Here is a 21,021-nt window from a genome sequence, read left to right as displayed (position 1 = left end):
GGGTGGAACCAGAAGAAAGTCCATGTTGTGTCCTAATCAAGTGGCAACTCACCATGACGTCACCCGTTTCTCTTTAAACTAGACATTGAATTATGGGTGAGATCTCATCCACTGCGGGCCCACCCACACCTGCAACTATGCACCGATTGGCCGGACCAGCTGTCAAACACGCTATAGTTCTTTATCGTCTATTTTACTTTAAAAGTGGCAAAAAAATTTAAAATTAACATCATGCTGTATTGAATTAGACTTGAAACTAGCGACCATAAACTCCTCAGGAAAATGTTTACTGTTGAAACTAGGAACCATAAACTCCTCAGGAAAATGTTTACTGACGTTATAAATCAAGTGAGAACTCTGCTGGTGATTCCAGAGAATACAGGGTTTCAGGCAATTCAGCATTAGCTTAATTTTCCAGACCTGGTGAATACGTCAATTTTTTTATAAATAGTCTATGGTTTCACATTATGGCCTGCACCATATTGGGTTTTTTTAGCAGCCGGACGTAGAATTGGGGGTGGGTTCCGACTGAGAGCTCGTCCACCTACACCTGCAACCAGGCACCGATTGGCCGGACCAGCTGTCAATCATGCTGTATCCACACTCCAATGTATACGGAGCTGTGTATTTTACTCGAAATGAGACCACAGTTTACTAAATGAACATCATGCTGTATTGAAGAAGACTTGAAACCATAAACTCCTCAGGAAAATGTTAAAACAAGTGAGAAGTAGAGTCATTTTTCTTCTATAGAGACGTTGTTCGAATTGCAACCAGTGAGTCGCCCTCTGCTGGTGATTCCAGGGAATGCAGGTTTCAGACAACTTGGGCTACATTTTTCGGACCCGGTGCCTACGTCCAGGTTTATATACTATGTCTATGGCTGCAATACAGTAAAATGGAAGTATGAATAAACAGAAGGAAACATTCACGATGTATTCTCTTGTGTTTGTGATAGGAGGAGTGCAGGGTTGGATCAACTGTCAGGGTTTGACTCACCAGTTACAGTAGCTTCATCGTGGAGACACTCCCTCCCCCTCGTGTCATCCACACCGGGCCACTGGATTATGACCGATGGGCGGACTGTTTGTTCGGCAGCCTGCTCCACTTCCCCGTCCGCTGCTGCTGCTGCGGCTGTGTGACACGGTAGCAACAGGCATGCTACCATCCGAAGTGAACTGAGGTCAACTTTTACTCTTTTAAAGTTCTTCTTCTTCGCCTGTGCCACCATGGCAGACGCGGACGCGCTCAGGGCCCCGTTGACTCGCAAGAGGAGGGCGACGGTGACGGCGGGGAGAGGTGCGGGTGCGCAGCCGGTGAACGGCGGCTCTGCGGCGGCGGCGTGTCGCAGCTCGGCGGCCGGATGGGTCGACGACGGCCCCGGGAGGAGACACGACCGCCGCTCACCGGAGACGGCGAAGAGCGACAAGAAGAAACGCGGGGACGACACGAGTGACCGACTGAGGTCAGCGACTCGCTAAACCTCCGGGAGGAGGGTTTTTTTTCCGAAAGTTGAGGCGTGTTTGTTTGTTGTTCTGGCTGTAGCTAGCTTTAAGTCAACTTTGAGCTAATGTCGTTGTGACGCCGTAGCGTCGCGGTTGACGTCCGTCAGCTTGAATGTGCCGCAGACCGAGGAGGGTGAACCTCCACCTCCACCTCCACCTCCTCTTCTTCTCCTTCTTCTTCTTCTCCTCCCTGTTGTCACTCATTCATACTTCGGTGCAGCAGTATCTGGCAGAGTAACACAAAACTTTGGCGCGTCGGTCTGCGTCCACACCCATCACCTGTCTCGCCTTCTTAGCTGAGGTCAGACTTGTTGACATTGTCCAGGGGCGTGACCGCTGTGGGGCCCACGACCCGAGTGAAATGTGGGCCAACGAGTCTTTAACCCCCCCTTAGGCCAACGACTGTGTCCTAGTTAATGTAAAGCTGAACTGTGAACTGATTTTTTTTATGTGAGTGATGTTAGGAATTATTATTATTATTATTATAAGTGTGCCAAGAGACTTTGATTAAAACACAACTATGTTATAAGAGTACTTTAGAAATAGTAAGCCAAACCCCCAAGGAAGTTTTCCCTTGTACAGTCTTCATGATGAACTTATAACAAATATAATAAATCAATCTCCTGTGGGTAACCTTTTTCATCTAATGCTATGAGTGATTTAAGTCTCAAACAGAAAAATGAAACAGGTTTCTTTTACCTGGGAATGGATCAGCTATCAATTACAATAGTGCAACACACAGTGTTTTTGGCCGAATGAGTAGGGACATTTGCTGCTTACGTACAGTACTTGTGGGTAAAATGACTTGCCGTCAGATAAAATCCTAAAATCAGTTTTCATTAATGTTTTTTATTGCTAAGAGAAATAAAACATATAGAAAAACGAATGCAAAATATATGATAAATGAAGTGATCTGAATAAGTCGGCCCCTCATTGATAAATAATTAAAAATAATGTCCCACATCTGAACCTTATTGCCGACTCGTCTTCTTCTTCTTCTTCTTCTTCTGTATTCTTACCAAAACTGTCCGCAAACACAGATGAGAGTCTAGGTCGACAACAAAAATTAAATAACAGCCTCTTCTTTTTTCTCGTATTTATCAGTTGATGATGTGCAATAATCATTATATGCTTTGTGTCAAATGTAAATAAACCTAATTGAAGATCGTATTATTCTTGATTGATCCATGCCTGTGTATTTCAGTAGCTGTCACAAGATACAGGAGTCCTTGCTGAGTTCAGCCAGTGGCTACAATAACTACAGAGGAATCCTCAATTGGTGTGTGGTGATGCTGGTAAGCTATAAGTGTGCGCGCACACACAAAGAAACACACACATACACACAAACCTTGCTTTATGTACACTACAAAACTGCAGCCAAGAGGCTAAACAGGCTCTCTACTGTGATGCGTTCCAAATGATCCACTAATCCAAACAAGTTCTGAGGCATTTATTTGAATACAAACTTAAAGGAAGATGTGATGGTCATCAGAAAATATCGTCTTTGTCTTTGTCTACAACCCATCCTACAATTGAACGGGTAAAAAAAAGGTGAAAATCACACCCCTGACCCCATTACCCAGAAGTTATAGTAACAAAACAAATATCGAATCCATCTATCTAATAAATAAGTGACAACAACAAGGCTAAATATTTATGTTAGCTCATACAGTAGTCTCACTGCAGCAGCACAGGCTCTAAAAGTGAGCCTTATTCAGCAGGTTGCATTATTGTGTTTATCTGTCATTAGCATAGGTCATTAGTTTAGATCTTCATTAAAAGTTTAATAATAGGCCTGAAAAAAAAATGAGTGAATCCCTATGACACCGGGGACCGAAGAGAAATGAATTCTAACTCTCTAAACCACATTGTTCAAACCAGGTAGTGTTGTTTGTTCTCATTGAGTCTTTTATATCACAGAACACACTATATGATATGAGAAGAAAGTGATTTCTGAGCACTTAATCAACTTGCATGGATTGACTGTAATTGAAAAAAAAATGAAATCCAAATTACACAAACTAAAGAATTAGTCCAGATTGTTCTATAAATACCCACTTGTTTCAGAACAGACTCGCTGTGTCTGATTCTGTGTCAAATCAGAGTCTTGCCAAGGAAAATATGGTTCATGAAGTAATCAAAACAAAAAACTGTTGTTGTTAAATCTGAATTTTCTCAAAAAACGTCCTATTGCCTGTTGTGCCTCTGCTGCCTCACTCAGCACAGCTTTGCTAACTAGTGTTCTCCGTTACAAAGCAAACAACCTTACATTACCACCTTAGTTAACTGATGGGTCAAAAGGGCAGGTCAGAGGTCAAGCTGAGTAGCTGAAGATTTAGAATGCACGCTGGATTACAAGGAAAATCACTTTAAACAGTCTTTTATGTTCATATGATATGAATTTAAAATTTCAAACGGGTCATTTCAGCCCCCCCCCCCCCCGCCCTCCATGTTCGCACAAGTGATTGAATTTGGAATAAAAAGTGACAGCAGACTCTCACTCATCTGTGGTTGGGAGAAGTGACTGAATAAAAGAGAACAGGAGGCTAGCAGAGCCCTCTGTTAATCCAGCCTTTGAACACTGATTTTTGTGTTCATCGCAGGAGGTTTTCCTTTTTTCTCACTGAACTTCTGTCCCATGCCCAGGCAAAGAGCCTTTGTGCTGGGTAATGAGATATTACAATCCATATAGAAAGAGGAGAGTGAGGGGGAGAGATAAAAAAAAGAATGGGAGGGAGGAAGAGGATGAAGAGGGGGAGAAACGGTTTGAGGAGAGGAAAGAGATGGGGATATACAGTATGCAGGCAAAAGGAAGGAGGAAAATGGGAGCAACAGAAGGAGAGGCAGGTTTATTCAGTGAAAAGGAAAGAAATGACTGAGAATGATGAACAGTAAGAAACATGAGCTAAGAATAGGGAGTATTATTGCACAACAACTCAAACTGTAGCTATCTCTAACTTTTGTGTTTCATTATAGGTGCTGAGTAATGCTCGCCTCTTCTTAGAAAACCTTTTAAGGTGAGTCCTTTTAAAAAGCCACTTTTTTTGGTCTTTTTCACATCAATTATTACCAGCTACTCCAAGAGGCTTCCTGCACTGCTTAATACCTAGTGTGCCCTTCAAAAAAAGAGATTACAGTGATGTTATTTTATGAAGTGAAATATACAATGAAACATACTAAAAAGAAGAACCAGGGTTATAGAAATTTTAAGTCCTTTGTGAGTTCTTTTTTACTAATCTACTCTCTAAAATCACTTTCTATTTTCCAGCTGTTCACACGTGTATATTAATTCACATTCACATTAATGTATTTGTTTTTTTCGTCAGGTACGGTGTCCTGGTCGACCCTATTCAGGTGATTTCCTTGTTTCTGAATGATCCCTACAGCTGGCCAGCAGCATGCCTGGTGATCGGTAGGTAAACTTTTTTTTATTGTCCCAAATATCAACACTATGGAAAGCAGACAGCACAGTACATGGTTATTATGAAGATTAAATAATGTTGAACATAAAGTTATGTTAATTATGTTAGTGAATGATTATTTGATTTTGACCTCTCAACCCATAGCTAGGTTGGGAAAATATCTTTTGAGATATCACCTGGTGCAGTGTAAAGCTGCAGCTTAAAGGTGTGGGAGGGGGGGATGAAAAGTTTGCTCAAACTAGAATAACCAACCTCAACAGCTTCAATAAATGATAGGGGAGGCATGGGAGTCATATGCAGCTCTGTGAAACCGAGTACCAATATGTCAGTGCCCCCTAAACAATTCTCTTGCACAGAATTCAAGTGATGTACACCAATGGATGGATTTTAAGTTTCTCTTTTTTTTCCCTCCAGTACTGTATATTGCAAAAGTGTTGCGATGTGCCTCATTTCAAGCCACGCCTTGTTTTAAGACACACAGGGGCACATGCTATATTCAAAGTTCTCTCTGTGTTTATTTTTATGGTATATTGCAGTAAAAGTCTGCAGTGGTGCAGCTCACAGTGTCTCCAGAGAGACAATCACCTGCTCTATATACCGCACGCTGGTCCTGTGCTGCAGAGAGAGGGGGTGAGATAAGAAGAGATGATTTAAAGGGAGGCGGGGGGCATGTAGAGGGAGCATTATGGAAGAGAAAATGAAGTGGGTGATTGTGTACAGGGAGGGCTGGAGAAATGGTAAGAAGGCATTAATGGAAGGAGAGAAGCAAGAGGGAGAAGAAGGAGAAGGAGTTGATATAAAGTGCTGCATGGACACAGGGCAACAGGAAAGAGGCTGGATAAGTTGAGGTAAAAGGCAGGTGATAGTGGGAGTCTGTTGCATGGACGGTGAAGCAGCTCATTGACTCCTCGGCCCTGACTCAACACGAGTCTTGTGTTATCCGATCACAAGTGCACCGCTCTAAGCACGGGTGTGAATGCACCCAAGATGCATTGAGCATGTGGCCACATTCTTCTTGCAGTGTGAACGCAAATGTGTCCTGGGCCCATGGTCCTAACCCACTACAGTTTCATAATATTCTTTACATTCCTCAGTGTTTCACATAGGCTATATTGATTTATTTGTGGCAGCCACAATATCAACATTGACTACCACACATGTATATATATATAAATCCCTCTCTCTCACTCACTTACTCACACAAACAGATCTGTCTCTCCTAGTCATACTGGCTAAAAACAACACATTTGGTCTTTGCGAACACAAACTGTATTTGTGTTTATTTGCGTACAGTATACAGCGGGGGAAGCGAGATCTAATATCATGTGGTCCCTCGAGAGCCCTTGTGGATGCCGGTTGTGTATAGGGTTTTTACGATAACCTTCCACTAAAGTGGGTAAAGTTTGCAAAGGCAACTGACCTGTGAAAGACCATTGGAATAATTGAATTTACTGTGCTATATAGTGCTGTTTGTTTCAGTTTGATGCATGAGTGGGAACAATAGTTGCTTTTTGTCAAAGACGCTGTCACGCATCAGTGACAGGAAAAATGCGGACCGATCAAAAAGTTTGTCAGTGCACTCTAGATTAGATGGATTGACATTCTAATGCTCTGATTAGGGTGTGATTATGGATCAATTGCTGCAATTATTATGTGCCATCAGTGAGGCTCAGTCTAGTCATAGTCTCATCCCGCTTGTTCCCTTCACAAGACAAAAAGGTGGAGTGTTTTAGATAAAACTGACAAGAGTATCTGGTTGTGTTTTGACAGTGTCCAATGTGTTCGTCCTGGTGGCTCTCTACACAGAGAGGCAGCTGTCCAAGGTGAGTGGAGAAACCCGCTGGCACTTGAGCATCAAAGCGCTGTGGATTTTAACTGAACTGTTGAATTCAGAGCACTTTCGCAACACCCAGGAGGGATTATGTCTATAAAACTGACTGACTAGCTGACCTTCCCCAGCCGCATCTGCATATGTTAAATGGGAAATTAGTTTCACCATCTGTATTTAGGACATATTCAGTTATGCTCTGTCTGCTTGGCATGCATATGGAACATTAAGAGCCTTTTAAAACTTTACTAGGCCACCACAACTCAATATGTAGTTCTGTTTTACTCCACTTTCCAACTGATGGGTAAACAAATGCTTAAAAGTTTTTTATGTTTAGCTGATTTATTCTGAAACAAGCTCTCTTACAGATTTTAAGATTTAATATAAAACCTCCTGCTGCACCTCTCTGTCTTTTCTCTTTCTCCTCAGAGTTCATTCAGTGAACTTGTGGGATATCTGGTCCATTGCATTAACATGGCAACCATCCTAACGTTCCCTGCTGCAGTGGTCCTGTTGGTCCCCTCCGTGACCCCAGGTAAAATGTTTCTCACTGTTATTGAAATACCATCTCTGAAGCCTTCGCTACAAACGACTCCGCATAACTAAGACAGCGGCTATAACCGTAGCGCCTATTATGCAGTCGAACCATTATCTATTCATTGGTGGTTTGGAAAGTGCCCATAAAGGTATGAAACAGAAAATAATGTGATTGTAATGGAGATTAAGAGGACATCCACATCCCTGCCCTTCAGAGAAACAGTTGACCAGTTAGTGCAGTAAAAGACACGTCTTATACAGAGTCATAATTGGAGTCGGTTAGTGATAATGGACCAGTTGGTCATGACTGGATTATTTCCAGCTGGCTCAGAGGAGAGGAGGAGAGAGGGGAAGAGGGGTGGGGGTTGGAGGGTGGAGGTTTAGTTTGCAGTACAGGGTCATTCACAGGTCACCTTCTTCTGTCTTCATCGGGCTACACGGCAGAAAGCATGGCCACCTCCACCAACCGTGCACGTCCCTTAAGCATTTGAAATACTGTACACTACATGGTTCATTATATAATATACACAATATGACTCCGAGGCACTTAGTAAGAGTGTTGATGTTGCAGTGTTTTATATTGAGAGAATAAAGTAAATGTTGCTGTTAACATGGCAACTTTGACTTGCATTCAACACTTAAGGCCCCAGTTTTGTCAAAAGTTATTTCTTCACCACATTGTGTCCTTCACATACTGTATAATTAACTAAAAAGTCTAAAAATTGTCTCACCGCCTAACCCTCACCCACAAATATTCCACAGTTGGAATATTTCACACCATTATCATAATGTAGAATATTTGGGTCAGATATTTTGGAATAGTGTTTTGTTCTTCAGGCTTTTAGTTGGGACATCTTCAACTCGAGCCAAAATAATGAGGCGGGTTTGTTTTGCACATTTTTTTGCATTAGTTTTAATCCAGGAAGAGTTCCCATTATCCCATTCCTCTCCTCTCCTCTCCTCTCATCTGTTCCCTCACCAGGAAGTGAAGGAGTAAAGGAGTCGGTCCATCTGTCTGTCCGTTTTCCTCTCTGTGCTGCTGTTCACACAGGAAGGGCAATTTCAGAGGGCAGGTGTGTGTGTGTGTGTGTGTGTGTGTGTGTGTGTGTGTGTGTGTGTGTGTGTGTGTGTGTGTGTGTGTGTGGTTGTTTGTTATATGTAACCAGAATTCAGCCACCATACAAGGAGTTAAAGGATCTGATATCAAGGTTCATTTTAAATCATGTTGAATTTCTTTTGATGAATACTGTAGTGATGAGGCAGAACTGTTCCTCTACTGACGTTATTTTATCATTTCTTCTGCCTTTGATGTCTTGTCATGAGGCAAGTCTGGTGCAAGGAGTGTGTTTTGCAAGTAGGTGTAAAACACCCTGTAAAATTGCTTATCCAACCAGTCTCCAGCCATTGCACAATGAGCTCAAAGGTGTTACACTGCTGAAACGTTTTTGAACCGACTTGATTTTTGGAACCACCTTGAACTTTCTACCCTGATCAAGGTACCCCCACGTTGTTTAATAAAACTATTGAACATGTCAATTTTAAATCAGTGAACAATCACAGGTGGTTACAGTAAAGTACAAAAAACACGTAGTCAACCTAGCTGAGATTCTTATGAAATTCAGAGGGATTGTGAGTTCCCAGACACATTTCTTGGTTTTAATGGGATATTGTGAGTAGATGATTATTGGCTCTTCTTGCATGTTTTTTTTGTCCATTTAAACCCGGCCTTTGTGAATGTGTGTGTATCATCACTGTCTTTAGTAGCTGTCTGGTTGCCAAATTGAGCCAGAGGGACAGATGGGTAATGGATCAAATCTGCTGTGCTTTTATGTCAGGTGTGCTGACCTTCACCTCACTCTGTCGGCAGCCATTTTTTTATTGGAGTGTGCATTTGTCTCTATGCGTTTGCTCACGTGTATGGGTTTGTGAGTGTATGTATGATGGCGTATATCTTCCTCTGTGTCAGCATGATACTTTTGTAGGTAAAATGCTCAGTAGGCGTGTGTGTGCGTGTTGGGAAAACTGATTAAAATGGAAATTAATAAACATATTTTGAAAATTGCGAGCATTCACACATACACACACAGTGATAAACAACATGGTGACTGTCTGTCTCTGCTCTCATACTTTGAGTAAATTTATTATACTAGGCCTGTTAAACTGTTTGTTTAAGATCAAATGACGACCTCTCTTCCTTTCTCCCTCTCCATTTTTCTCTTGCTTCCCATTCTTCCTCGGTCTGATAATCCATCCTCCATCCCTCAATTTCTGTTCACTGTCTTCCCCTCTCTCTCTCTGTCCCTACCTCCCTTTCTTCCAGACTATGTTTTTCTTCTCATCTTTGCCTATATCCACATAGCATTTCAGTTGGTTGCATGTTCTTGCACTACAGCCTCATCCACGTAACAACTTTAACTTAAATCTCTGTTCCTCTCTCCCTTCAGCTGGCGGTGCGTTCGTACTCGGTGTTTACACCATTCTCTTCCTGAAGCTGTACTCCTATAAGGACGTCAACATGTGGTGCAGAGAGTTGAGCACGGCCAAGGCCAAGAAACTGGCCAGGTCACTGTCTTGTGAGTCACAAACACACACATACAACCAAAAGTTGACAGGAGGGGGTTTGCATACTAAATATAAGACTATAAATGAACATGAATCCACTGCCAATTTTAACTTCAGTTTCTCTGAAGGCTTTGGAAGTGACAGTACCTAACCCAGAGGAGCCTTGCTCATGCTGTTACAGTGACATCTTATGGTAGACTCGTGATACGGCAGCTCTCAGATTTTTTTTTTGGATTATTTTAAAGAAAGAAAATAAAATTGGTGACTTTTAGAATGAAATTGCGCCTGTGGAAAAAATGATGTTTATTGGTAGTCATTATTTTCCTCTCCACTTGTATGTCACGACACATGAAATAAGCTATTACAGAAGACATCGTTTTAAGTGTCATTATATCAGGTGTACGTGTTTATGTATTAATCCGTCCCACAGGTCCCACATCACAGCAGTTCAACGGAGGTAACCGCACGGTGTGTTATCCCGGCAACCTCACCATCAGAGGTACTCCACCGCCTCTCTCTAGTGTTTGTTTGGAACTGAACAGACCTTTTTTCACAGCAGCACTTTTAGCGTGAAGTACGAGGTAAACACAGGGACTTAATAAATGTGATTAGTTACACCCGTGTTTACCTGCTATCCTGGTATAAATGGCGACTGTGGAAATGCCAAGTTTCTGTCATGCACCACTGCCTCTATTTCATGTTTCATTTTGCCACATTTACTGTCACACTGACCTCCTCTCTGCCTCCTCTCTGTAGACATGTTTTACTTTGTCTTTGCTCCGACTCTGTGCTATGAGCTCAACTTCCCTCGCTCTCCGAAGATTCGCATGAGTTTCCTGCTGAGGAGACTGTTTGAAATGGTGAGATGTCTCATATCAGCATCAGCCGGAAAAAAATAATTCTACTTTTACTGTAGTCGCATGTTCAATTCAAAAAAGGAAAAGGGACGCATTTTGCCCAAAAAACGTAGGAATGTAAGTGATAAAAAGAAAGTACACTGTCACAGCTGTAAAGATATTAACATTTTCTGTGAGTGATTGTGATGAGGGCAGTTATTATTTAAAGTAAATTACTGGGTCTTTTTTCCAGTTTTGATCATCATTCCTAGCATTTATGATATATACTAGATCTGGGGACAGCAGGACAGGAACATGTTCACTCAGACAATCAGACAGGTTTGACTCTGTTCTAAAGAGTAAAGTAGAATTTATTGTCAGTCTCATGTAGTTATATATGTAAGTGTCTCTGTTCTTTACCATATTCTCTGTTGACGACATTAGATATCTGTGAAAAAATGTCACTCACTTTATCAGTCTCTGTCTTTCTCCCCAGCTGTTCTTCATCCAGCTGTTAGTTGGTCTCACGCAACAGGTACATCCTTCTGACGTAAAACCAAAGCAGATGTGTGGCGACACGTCTTCTCTTCTTTTGAATCTTTGTACATATACACATCATTTATATCAATACTAAAGCCTTGAATAATCCCTGACTGCCAGAAAGAAATCCATGCATGATGTCTTTCTGGCAGTCAGAAAGACCAGAAAGACATCCATGCATGAATACCTCAGACAAATACCTTCTCTCTCTCTTTCAGTGGATGATTCCTGTCATTCAAAGCTCCATGAAACCACTTGAGGTGAGACAGACAGAGTGGCAGTGGAGTTTATACTGCATAGAACAATATGGTGTAGTTTTTAGATGCAAAGTGCTGTAGTGCATTATTTGTTAACCTGTGTCTCTCCTCTCCTCTCCAGGACATGGATCTGTCCAGAATGTTTGAGAGACTCTTACGATTAGCTGTGAGTAAAAACCCAACACATGCTTCAAAATTACTAAGACTAATAAGCTTTTTTGTCCTTTCAGCTCTTTTGTTTTTAATTTAAATTGTTACGTTTCCAGTGGAAGATCTTAATAAAAATGTTAACACAGCTCCAGAGTCACAGTTTAGGCCAATGAATACAATATTGAAGTACAAATCACCCCAACATTTAGATTGTCTTCTCACAAATAAAAGGATTATATGGATTTAACACTGCATATTGCACACAGTCATGTGTACACAATGACTTTGTTGAGAGTATGTCTGGAAAGATACTTTTAGTTATACACCAGGCTTTTTTCACATACTACATTCCTGTTTGTGTGGATGCCTCATTCCTCTTCCCCCTCCTTCTCTAGGTTCCTAATCACCTGCTGTGGCTCGTGTTTTTCTACTGCTTCTTCCACTCGTCTATGAACTTCACTGCCGAGCTGCTGCGCTTTGGCGACAGACAGTTTTACAAGGACTGGTGGTGAGTTTGTGTGTCTGTGTTGTTGTTTGTGAATCAAATTTGTGAGGTGTGATCTCCAGGTCTACACAGCTCAAGAGCCGCTGCACGCACTGGTGTTTGCTTGTGTGTGCATTAAAAGGGATGTGTGTGCAGACAATTGCTGAAAATTATGTTTAGTGTAAGTTTGTGAGCAGAATAATTTCAGTACTTTGGGGACAACAAGAGCTTGGGGGGGCGAATGTGTTTTGTAAAGGTTTTAAACTATTTTTGCTCTTTCCAGACCCCTTTCTAGATTTAAAGGATTACATTTTTGACACATAATTTTTTTGTATTGCACCTTTGCAAATCAGTTTCATCACTTAGTGTCCTGTAGGATAATTCCTGTCTTTAAGACTTTTCTCTGTCCAACCACGTGATGATTTATTTACACCTTGCGGTGCTCCATCACTCTGTTTGCTGACTCTTCTTTCAGGAACTCTGAGACTGTGACATATTTCTGGCAGAACTGGAACATCCCTGTACACAAATGGTGTCTACGGTGAGTTACTTGCACACGATCACATTGAGGGGGAGCCATGAAATTTATCAAAGTGAATGAAGGAGACGGCAGTAGGTTTGATGCAGAGAGAATGACTTAACCAGTCACACTGGCATATCCAGGAGACCGATTCATCTGGCTGCGCTTGAGAAAGTGGAAGTTATAAATGCATTGTCCACAGCCAGGTCCACATACACCAACATGGCAGCAGGAGCAACTGTAGTGAGGTTATATTAAACACAACAAGGTATATAAAAAGGCCAATATTAATAAAAAAGTGACAATATTCCGGACAGTAGGAAAATAAATTAGTAAATGACTTTTCTGTCTAAATACCCATTTAGGGTTACAACTAATAGTTATATACATTATTGATTATTCTGCTTATTATTCTCTCAACTAATTTTGTCGATAAAATGGCAGACAATAGTAAAAAAAAAGCACAAAGCATCAATATCAAAATCCTTGTTTTGAGTCCAAAAAACCCAAAGAAATTCAGTTTATCAACATACATATCATGTACTTTACTTTGACATCATATCATGTCAAAGTAAAGTAATAAACATATATGTTGATAGATTGATCATTTCAGCTCTGATCTGTGCATCGACTGGTTTGATAATCCTTCACTCTGCCTGTGTTCTAGCCACTTTTACAAGCCGCTGCTGAGGAGAGGATTCAGTAAAATTGTCAGCCAATCAGCGGTCTTCTTCTTGTCGGCTTTCTTCCATGAGGTAAGAGCTGGCACCTTAACCACTTTAAATGATTATCTACACACTGTAGACCAGTCTAGAGTTTTAGCCTCCTCCCTCTTCCGTGTCTTCAGACATATAAATGCTTGTTCGTGTAAATGCTTGTGTGCCGACAGTCACACTGTTTTCCGTCTGTATCCATGTCTCAGTACCTGGTGAGTGTTCCTCTAAGGATGTTCAGACTCTGGGCCTTCATGGGCATGATGGTGCAGGTAAGACCGACACGTGTGACCATAATCTTACAGCTCAACCCTTGCACTGACATGAACGATGTTTATGATATGCATTGTGATCTGAGAACAACCATTTTTTTGTCGTGTCTGAAAAGTTAGAGAAGAAAAATGGTTAGAGGTAACGAGACATTGATTAATGAGTTCATTTTCATAGCTCAATCATTCCAAAATGATGTTGTCGATGTTCCCATGGGATGTTTTAAAAGGTGTTCCCAGTGTTTGGCCTTGGTTCCAGTATCATTAACGTAATTAATGACCACATTGACATTACAGGGCTGTGTTTGATGTATCAAGGGGAATATGGTGGAACAATAGGCAATATAAGTGCCTCTTGTTCTCTGCTGACTGTGTCAGTTTGTTAACCGTGTGTGCTGAGTCATACACCACAGACGGCGGAAATCAGAAAATTCAGATTGTAATTAGTCATTTGAAAAAAAAAAACAATAAACCACTATGTTTGATTAATTCCCCCTTATTTTCCTTCTTTTGACTCCGTTAAGCTTCCATTAGCCTGGTTTGTTGGGCGCTTCTTGCGTGGTAACTACGGCAACGCGGCAGTGTGGATATCCCTCATCATTGGTCAGCCATTCGCCGTCCTGATGTATGTCCATGACTATTACGTCCTGCACTACAGACAGGAGGCTGACTGATGCACACGCACACACACACACACACACACACACACACACACACACACAGTACACAAGCCGCATAGATACAAACAACTTAACACCCAATTTTTTTTACTTAGTGTCTCTCTTCTTCTGCCTGTATCTCATACAAATAAACACAAAATTACTCCCTGCTAAGAAAGTTATCAATAGGGTATGGAGGGAAAAAAATAACCAAAGTGGACTGTGTAGAGAAATGTCTAATTTGAAACACTATTGTACAGTAGCTAAGTGAAGGAGGCGACATAATAATGCTTGTTACTCAGGTGAATTTTTCTTCCAGTGTCTTGTTAAAACCTCCGTCTGCACAGTTTTATCTGAAATGTGAGTCGAAAGGATAATTTATTGTGTTTGGTACTGCAACCCCCTCTTCAGCTGTGGGCAGTGTGGTGACTATTGCTGAATTTTATAAAATGTCAAGGTGACAACATGTTTCAAGTGCCTTGCTGAAAGTTGCGATATACTTTTTGTGAAACCACTGTTTCCTTCTTCCTTTTTTATGAGCCAAATGATTATTAATCTGTCTGGTTGTACTGTAGAAGAGAATACTACAAGGAAAAATGAATGTATGCTGATAAGATTGTATCAGAGGGTATTTTTTTAAATTTGGTATTATGTCAGTTATGACAAAGGCCGGCATTATTGTTTGTTTGTTTGTTGTTTGTTTTATACCTGATGTGCCATTACAATAATACAGCACATATCCAGTCACACCATATGTATAGATTTTTTTCGATCAGGAAAACCTGATGGTTTGCAAAATCACAATCTGTTTTATGTAATAATAATGATAATGATAATAATAATAAATTCTATCTGTAACGCACTTTACATTTGAAACAAATTCCAAAGTGCTTCAAGGTAAAAGCTTCAATTTAAAAAGACAGATAAAAAGATAACAACATAAAAAATAATGTCTGCATTCAATGTTTGTGTCTGAAAATAAACATCCAAAGAGTTCAATTTAAGTCTCGTTATTGAGTGTATGTTTTTCTTCTTATTTTACGACTTTGTTTATCAGACTTTTTAATAAAAATAAAAATTATAGTTGTTATTGAAATTGAAAGACACGGAGAGTGAGAAGAGAGTCGCACTTTCCTAACTTTTCTGCATTTGTTTCACAGTAAATGGCAAATGTATGCTAACATTTGTCTCATCACAGTCCCATTTACTAAGTATTCGCTTTCGCTAAAGGGTACAATTCTCACCTGGAGAGGAAACGTATAAAAGACCATGATTCTACTTGTGTATGCAAGTAATTGGTATCTGAAAACCAAAATAAAAGCTTGGTATGCATGGTATTTAAAAAATGTGGAGAACAGCGAGAAACTTGGAATGGTCTGAAGTCTAATATTAATATGTTCATCAGGTTTTTGGTATGATAAACCCTAAATATTCCAAGCGATCAGTTCAGTCAGATACAGGTTCAAGGTATCGACAGTAAGAGCAGCCACTCATTGTCTTACAGCATGGCCACTTGTCTGACCTACCCACAGGTAAGAGGGTTACATATAAACTTAATGGAACTGTGTTGGTTATTGTCATTCCTCTTTTAATTGAATTAAATTCAAGTTCATTCAGCAGGAGACAATGTTTTTTTGATCCACCTTTACTAGTAGATGTGCGGGCCCCTATCACGCCTGTTCAAATTGATCTCGTCTGAATCCCAGGCATGAAGAGCTTCCACTGTTTAAGACAGGACTTCTAAGAAAAGTACAACTGCCTCTGTGCTGTAATATGATAATTCAGGCCAAATCGTTCAAAAACTGACACCTATAACCTTTGTGTCATTTTAGGCTTGCGCTTCATGCTTAGTCTTGCATACTGAACAGGCCTATGGGCTCCAAAGGGGACGAGTAAGTCTGGAACAGAAAAATGACGGCATTTCTTGCCGGAAGTCAATCAAATGACTGAAATGAGACAAAACGTCCACAAAGAGACACAAAATGAGTAAAAGAACGGGCACTCAACATCTATAAAGAGACACAAAACCATGCGGAACAACCAGAGAGCATGAGTTGAGACAAAATGGCCATAAACAGTCGCAAAATGACAACAGGGACAAAAAAAAATGACCACAGAGAGATGCAAAATCACCACGCACTCGAAATGAGGAAAAAAGTGATTAAAAAAGGACCACAAAGAAATACAAAATAAATCAAATCAGATCTTCACCACAGGGACTCGCGCACAATTTGCAACAGGTGACATTCCTTTGTATCTAAAACATGCCTTTCAAACCTTAACACTGACCCTATTTACTGCTGTATGTGCAATATTTTTTTCTGCCATTATATTGTAACTTCCAGTGACTTCTATCCATCCATCCATCCATCGTCTACCGCTTTATCCATTTAAGGGTCACGGGGGGGGGGGGGGGGGGCTAGAGCCAATCCCAGCTAACATTGGGCGAGAGGCGAGGTACACCCTGGACAGGTCGCCAGCCTATCACAGGGCCACATACAGAGACGGACAACCATTCACTCTCACATTCACACCTACGGTCAATTTAGAGCCTCCAATGAACCTAACCCCATTCTGCATGTCTTTGGACTGTGGGAGGAAGCCGGAGAACCCGGAGAGAACCCACGCATACACGGGGAGAACATGCAAACTCCACACAGAAAGGCCCTGGTTGGTTTGAACCGGGATTCGAGCCCAGAACCTCCTTGCTGTGAGGCGAAAGTGCAAAAAACCAAGTCCCTGTTGATGGAGGCTCGGAGTAAATCCCTTCTCCATAATCCCCTGTTTTTCTCCAATGGTTTGCCTCTAGATACTGATTCGTCGCTCTGCTCCTTTACTAATTTTGGAATGAGGCTTGTTGTACACTCTAAACACAAAGGTCACTCCCATCCAGTGACATTATTATAAAAAAAACTAAAATCCTCAAAAACACACATAACTTCACTCTGATCCCAAATCATGACTCGTGTTTAATATCCTATGACCCCAAAGTGTCTTATACACCTAAACAAAAAACAAAAAAACATGAGAGCACATCAATACTGTCAGTTATAAGTCAGTTTTGACAAGAGCATCTGCTAAAAGCCAAAATCGTAAACACAGAATGTAAATGACATTTACCATGTCTCTGTGCTGTCTCCATGCACGGTGACCTCTCACTGTTTGACACTCCGGTGCTCAGTCGGGCGTCCAGCACACCACATGTTAAATCGTTGGTCTGTGCCTCTGTGGTATCTCTCATGATGATGATACCCACCGGCCGGGTTGAAAATCAAACCTGCGACGGTGACAAACATCCTTTTTACCACTTTGCTACTGGGCATCCAGCGGCACAAAATCCTGTCACCGAGGTGTCGCTGTGACTGTGTGAGCGCGCGTACGTGGGTTTGTCATCCAGACGGGCCTGTGAACCTGTATCTCGTCAGGCTGACAGTAAATTAAACAGCGAGTCTGAGGCAAGTCTCTGTGGGCGTGTGTGTACCTGCTCTGGTAGTGTGACATTTGGTTAAACATTGGTCTTTGGGGATTAGAGTGCAGATGTGACAGGAGACATGGCTTTGCAGGATACACAGTACGAGAATCAGTACACTAAAAATGTAGTAACGTACTTTATCCATCAGTCCGAATTCAAAAAAAGGGACTTGAGGCCCAGTCAAAACTTCGTAACACTTTCGTAACGATCCCGATTTGAACAAATAACCTAGAGGTAAACATCCGGGAGTATTAATGTACGTACGAAGCCTCTCAAGTCCCGGAGCTCTCTCGACGGTTGTGAATGCCCAGGTTCTTTTTCTGTCACTCTCCTTCTTCGCCTGCCTTTGTTGATCCGTCAACGAGATTCTTTTTTCTCCTTCGAAGTTGAGTTAATTTGTTTATTCTGCTGAAACCACCATCTGCCATTTTCATCACTGGGGATAGATACAAGCTATGGCCCATGTTTTAGGGGCCACAACCAATGATTGGTCTTACGCTGATCTTATGTGATTGATCTAACGTTTCAGAAACTGAAATGCTCTGAAGAGGTTGGGTTATGGTTTATGGATCTGGAGGGCGCGCAGTGTGTTTTCTTTCACATTTCCACTTGCATCTTGACAAGATGAGTATTTGTAGCTATCTGTTTCACACGCTCGATTCTTCTAATCTCCCATAAATCTTATCTGACTGAAGAAAAAGTGGCCACCGGTGCCAGAGAGTGCGGCTTTTCCCGCATGACCGCTGCAATCCCACATCCATCTCCCTGTCAACTCTCCTGACAAATAAAAGCAGGGGCAGTTCAGTAAGAGGAGACGAAAAACCTCGTCCTCTCTCATCTGTCATCAATAGTAAGACTTGTTCCTGACATAAACAAAGCGTTTCACTTCCCCTAGTTGGACTGGAGTCACACATTGATCCACTGTCTCTGTTTTCTGCGCACATATACAGTAGCTACACACACAAAACAGGGCATATGTTGCATCCATGCATCCATCCGTATCCATCCATATCCACCTATACATCTAATTGTTACTTCACACCTCCCCCACTGTCTCCCCCTCTCTCCCCCTTCTCCTCTCTGTCCTCACCCTGCACTGTCTCTCTCTCTGTGCTCGTTGTCCTCAGGAACAGGTTGATCCATGGCTCCTCTCCTGACATCCGTTATTCCGGATCTTTCCCGAGGAGCGCCGACGGGCTGTGAGTGATGATGATCCTCTCGACAGGAAACCAGGAGACGCAAACCTGTCTCATTCCGCAAGATGGATGAAGCCTGGGTCCAGACATGCGTTGCGAAGAGACGGACTCGGCCGTACGTTTGAACACAACATTTAGTCAGGCACGTGTGTGTTCACACAGATGTGTTTAACCGATACACAGAACATGTTCTGAATGGCAGTTTAAAGGAGACAAATGACAAAGCATTTAGCATCCGACTTGGATTTACAAGCACATATATATATATATACACAATGTCTATATTTTTTTCTCACATTTTGTGCATTTGTGTTTATTTTCTATACGTCTGATGCTGTGGGGCAGCAGAAAATAGATGGGTTATCAGTCTGTTGTAAGGGTAATGTATCTAGAACAAACCTCCCGTGTATGATTTGCTATATGAAAGTCAGTCCAGATTGAAGCTTTCTTCTTCTACTATCAACGTGTCTGTCGCCTTCTTTTACGATTCACAATGACAAAAAAACCTCACTCCATTAACTAACGATTCAGATCACTTTTCATCCCCCTCATCATTCTCCGTCTCATTCAGCCAGTGGAGGTTTCATGCGGCGGGCTGAGGCAGGTTTAATCATGTTGAGAGAAGTGATTACCCCCATCAGGATTATATTGCCTGTCTTGATTTATTTTCCACTTTTAGCAAAAACAAGTGTCAGGATGAAAAGAAAATCAAATCACTTGTCAAGCCTGATGTGTTTTGTCGCCGGGGCTCAGCAGAGTGAGATGAGAAGGTCCGCCCGGGTTCAGGATCTTTTCTGTTTCGAGTTTATTTTTAATATATCACTGGGGAAGTAGTCATGACAGAGCGGCGGTGTTGCGTTTGATCACAGATCTTGTTCTAAAATCTTTTTTTGCTTTGCTAGTTTATGATTATGTCTGTAGAAACGGGAGGTGATTCAGTGTAAAGACTCACATGCCATGAGACAAGACATCAGGAAGCTTTCTGTCTTCATCTTCCAGTTCAATTCCATATATCACTCTTCATTTACGCCCACATTTATAATAAGATACGCACCAAATCCCTCCTTCTTGATTGAAGATGCTGATTGAATTTTTTTTATAGATTTAGAGAAACATCAACAATACACAGTTGATTTTTACAAATGATTGAAGTCCACTTTTTACTCACAGTTTTACATCTGAAATGTTTCATAAAACAAAACTTTTCATAGTTAATTAGTGTGAACGTGTACGTGTTTTGAGGATATACAAGAAGGTACTGTAGGTTAAAATGTTTGGTTGTTTGTCCTCACACATAACACCGAAAAAAGAAAATTCTTTACCAACTTAAAAGATTATTTCAGCTGGTCAAAAAATACATTGGGTTTGTTCAACATTAATTCAAAAATTTAAGAAGTTAACAGCAGGGCCTTTCACAGATCCCAATCGGTTTGTGCACTCTCCTCATCCTCCTCATGTATGAGTTGTGCTCGTGATGTTGTGTGCCCGAGCATATATTGGTATTTACATTTTATTTTTGTGCATGTGTGCTCTACCATTGATTTGTGTGCATGTGTGTGTCACAGCAGAATGTAAACACATGCTAAGACTTCCTGTGTGAAGCCCAAACTGAGGGAAGATTTAGAGAGAGAGAGAGAGAGAGAGAGAGAGGGGAGGGCAGCAGAACGAGACAGAGACAAAGAAATATGCTTGAAGAGGGAGAAATGGAAGCAGAGAGGAAGAAAGACACACTGAAAGGAGTGAGCCCTACAACAATAGAAGATGAAAGATCAGAGGACGCTTGAGAAATCGAACAAGAAAACAATGCACTGAATAAGCCAGGCTGACAAAGTGACAGAAATGACAGGGAGACTTCTTGATACACAGATCTGAAGAAGAGTGTTGATTGGTACGTCCAACTGGCCTGACTCGAGAACCTGAGAGGAGAGACGTGATTGACACCCTGACAAGGGAACAGAAATTCTCAGCCAAATGCTGAGCGGCTCCACACAGAAAGACGACTGATGTGCCTCGATGTTCAGAGAAGGTGCGAGGGCGCAAAGGTCACTGAAGGTTGAAGCTTCCTTACTTG

At 41.5% G+C, this 21,021-nt stretch overlaps 1 protein-coding gene and 1 long non-coding RNA gene across 6 annotated transcripts in view; one reads left to right on the top strand and one right to left on the bottom strand.

Annotated features, from left to right (window-relative positions):
* LOC118291681 overlaps positions 1-1,131 on the bottom strand; it is a 121,123-nt gene extending 119,992 nt beyond the window's left edge. For all 3 annotated transcript variants that reach the window (XR_004786748.2, XR_004786744.2, XR_007030419.1), the window contains exon 1: positions 1,000-1,131. This is a non-coding gene — a long non-coding RNA (uncharacterized LOC118291681). The remainder of the gene's footprint in view (positions 1-999) is intronic.
* Positions 1,084-19,409, top strand: dgat1b (diacylglycerol O-acyltransferase 1b). 3 transcript variants are annotated; one of them, XM_035619772.2, is made up of 17 exons: positions 1,084-1,465; positions 2,710-2,800; positions 4,482-4,522; positions 4,832-4,917; positions 6,698-6,750; positions 7,185-7,290; positions 9,737-9,865; positions 10,285-10,353; positions 10,611-10,714; positions 11,187-11,225; positions 11,449-11,490; positions 11,609-11,653; positions 12,033-12,145; positions 12,597-12,662; positions 13,309-13,396; positions 13,564-13,626; positions 18,882-19,409. In XM_035619772.2, exons 1-17 carry the CDS (start codon positions 1,230-1,232, stop codon positions 18,909-18,911), a joined length of 1,401 nt encoding a protein of 466 aa, XP_035475665.1. In that variant the 5' UTR covers positions 1,084-1,229; the 3' UTR covers positions 18,912-19,409. The 3 variants fall into 3 exon arrangements, with proteins under 3 accessions (XP_035475665.1, XP_035475596.1, XP_035475512.1); XM_035619703.2 differs by lacking the exon at positions 18,882-19,409 and adding an exon at positions 14,148-15,293 and having other exon boundaries at positions 2,713-2,800; XM_035619619.2 differs by lacking the exon at positions 18,882-19,409 and adding an exon at positions 14,148-15,293.
* Positions 19,410-21,021: the final 1,612 nt, after the last annotated feature.

Source organism: Scophthalmus maximus, chromosome 1 (assembly GCF_022379125.1).
Source record: "Scophthalmus maximus strain ysfricsl-2021 chromosome 1, ASM2237912v1, whole genome shotgun sequence".
NCBI lineage: Eukaryota > Metazoa > Chordata > Actinopteri > Pleuronectiformes > Scophthalmidae > Scophthalmus > Scophthalmus maximus.
The sequence above is the reverse complement of the archived record's forward strand: the minus strand, read 5'-3'. Positions and strand labels throughout refer to the sequence as shown.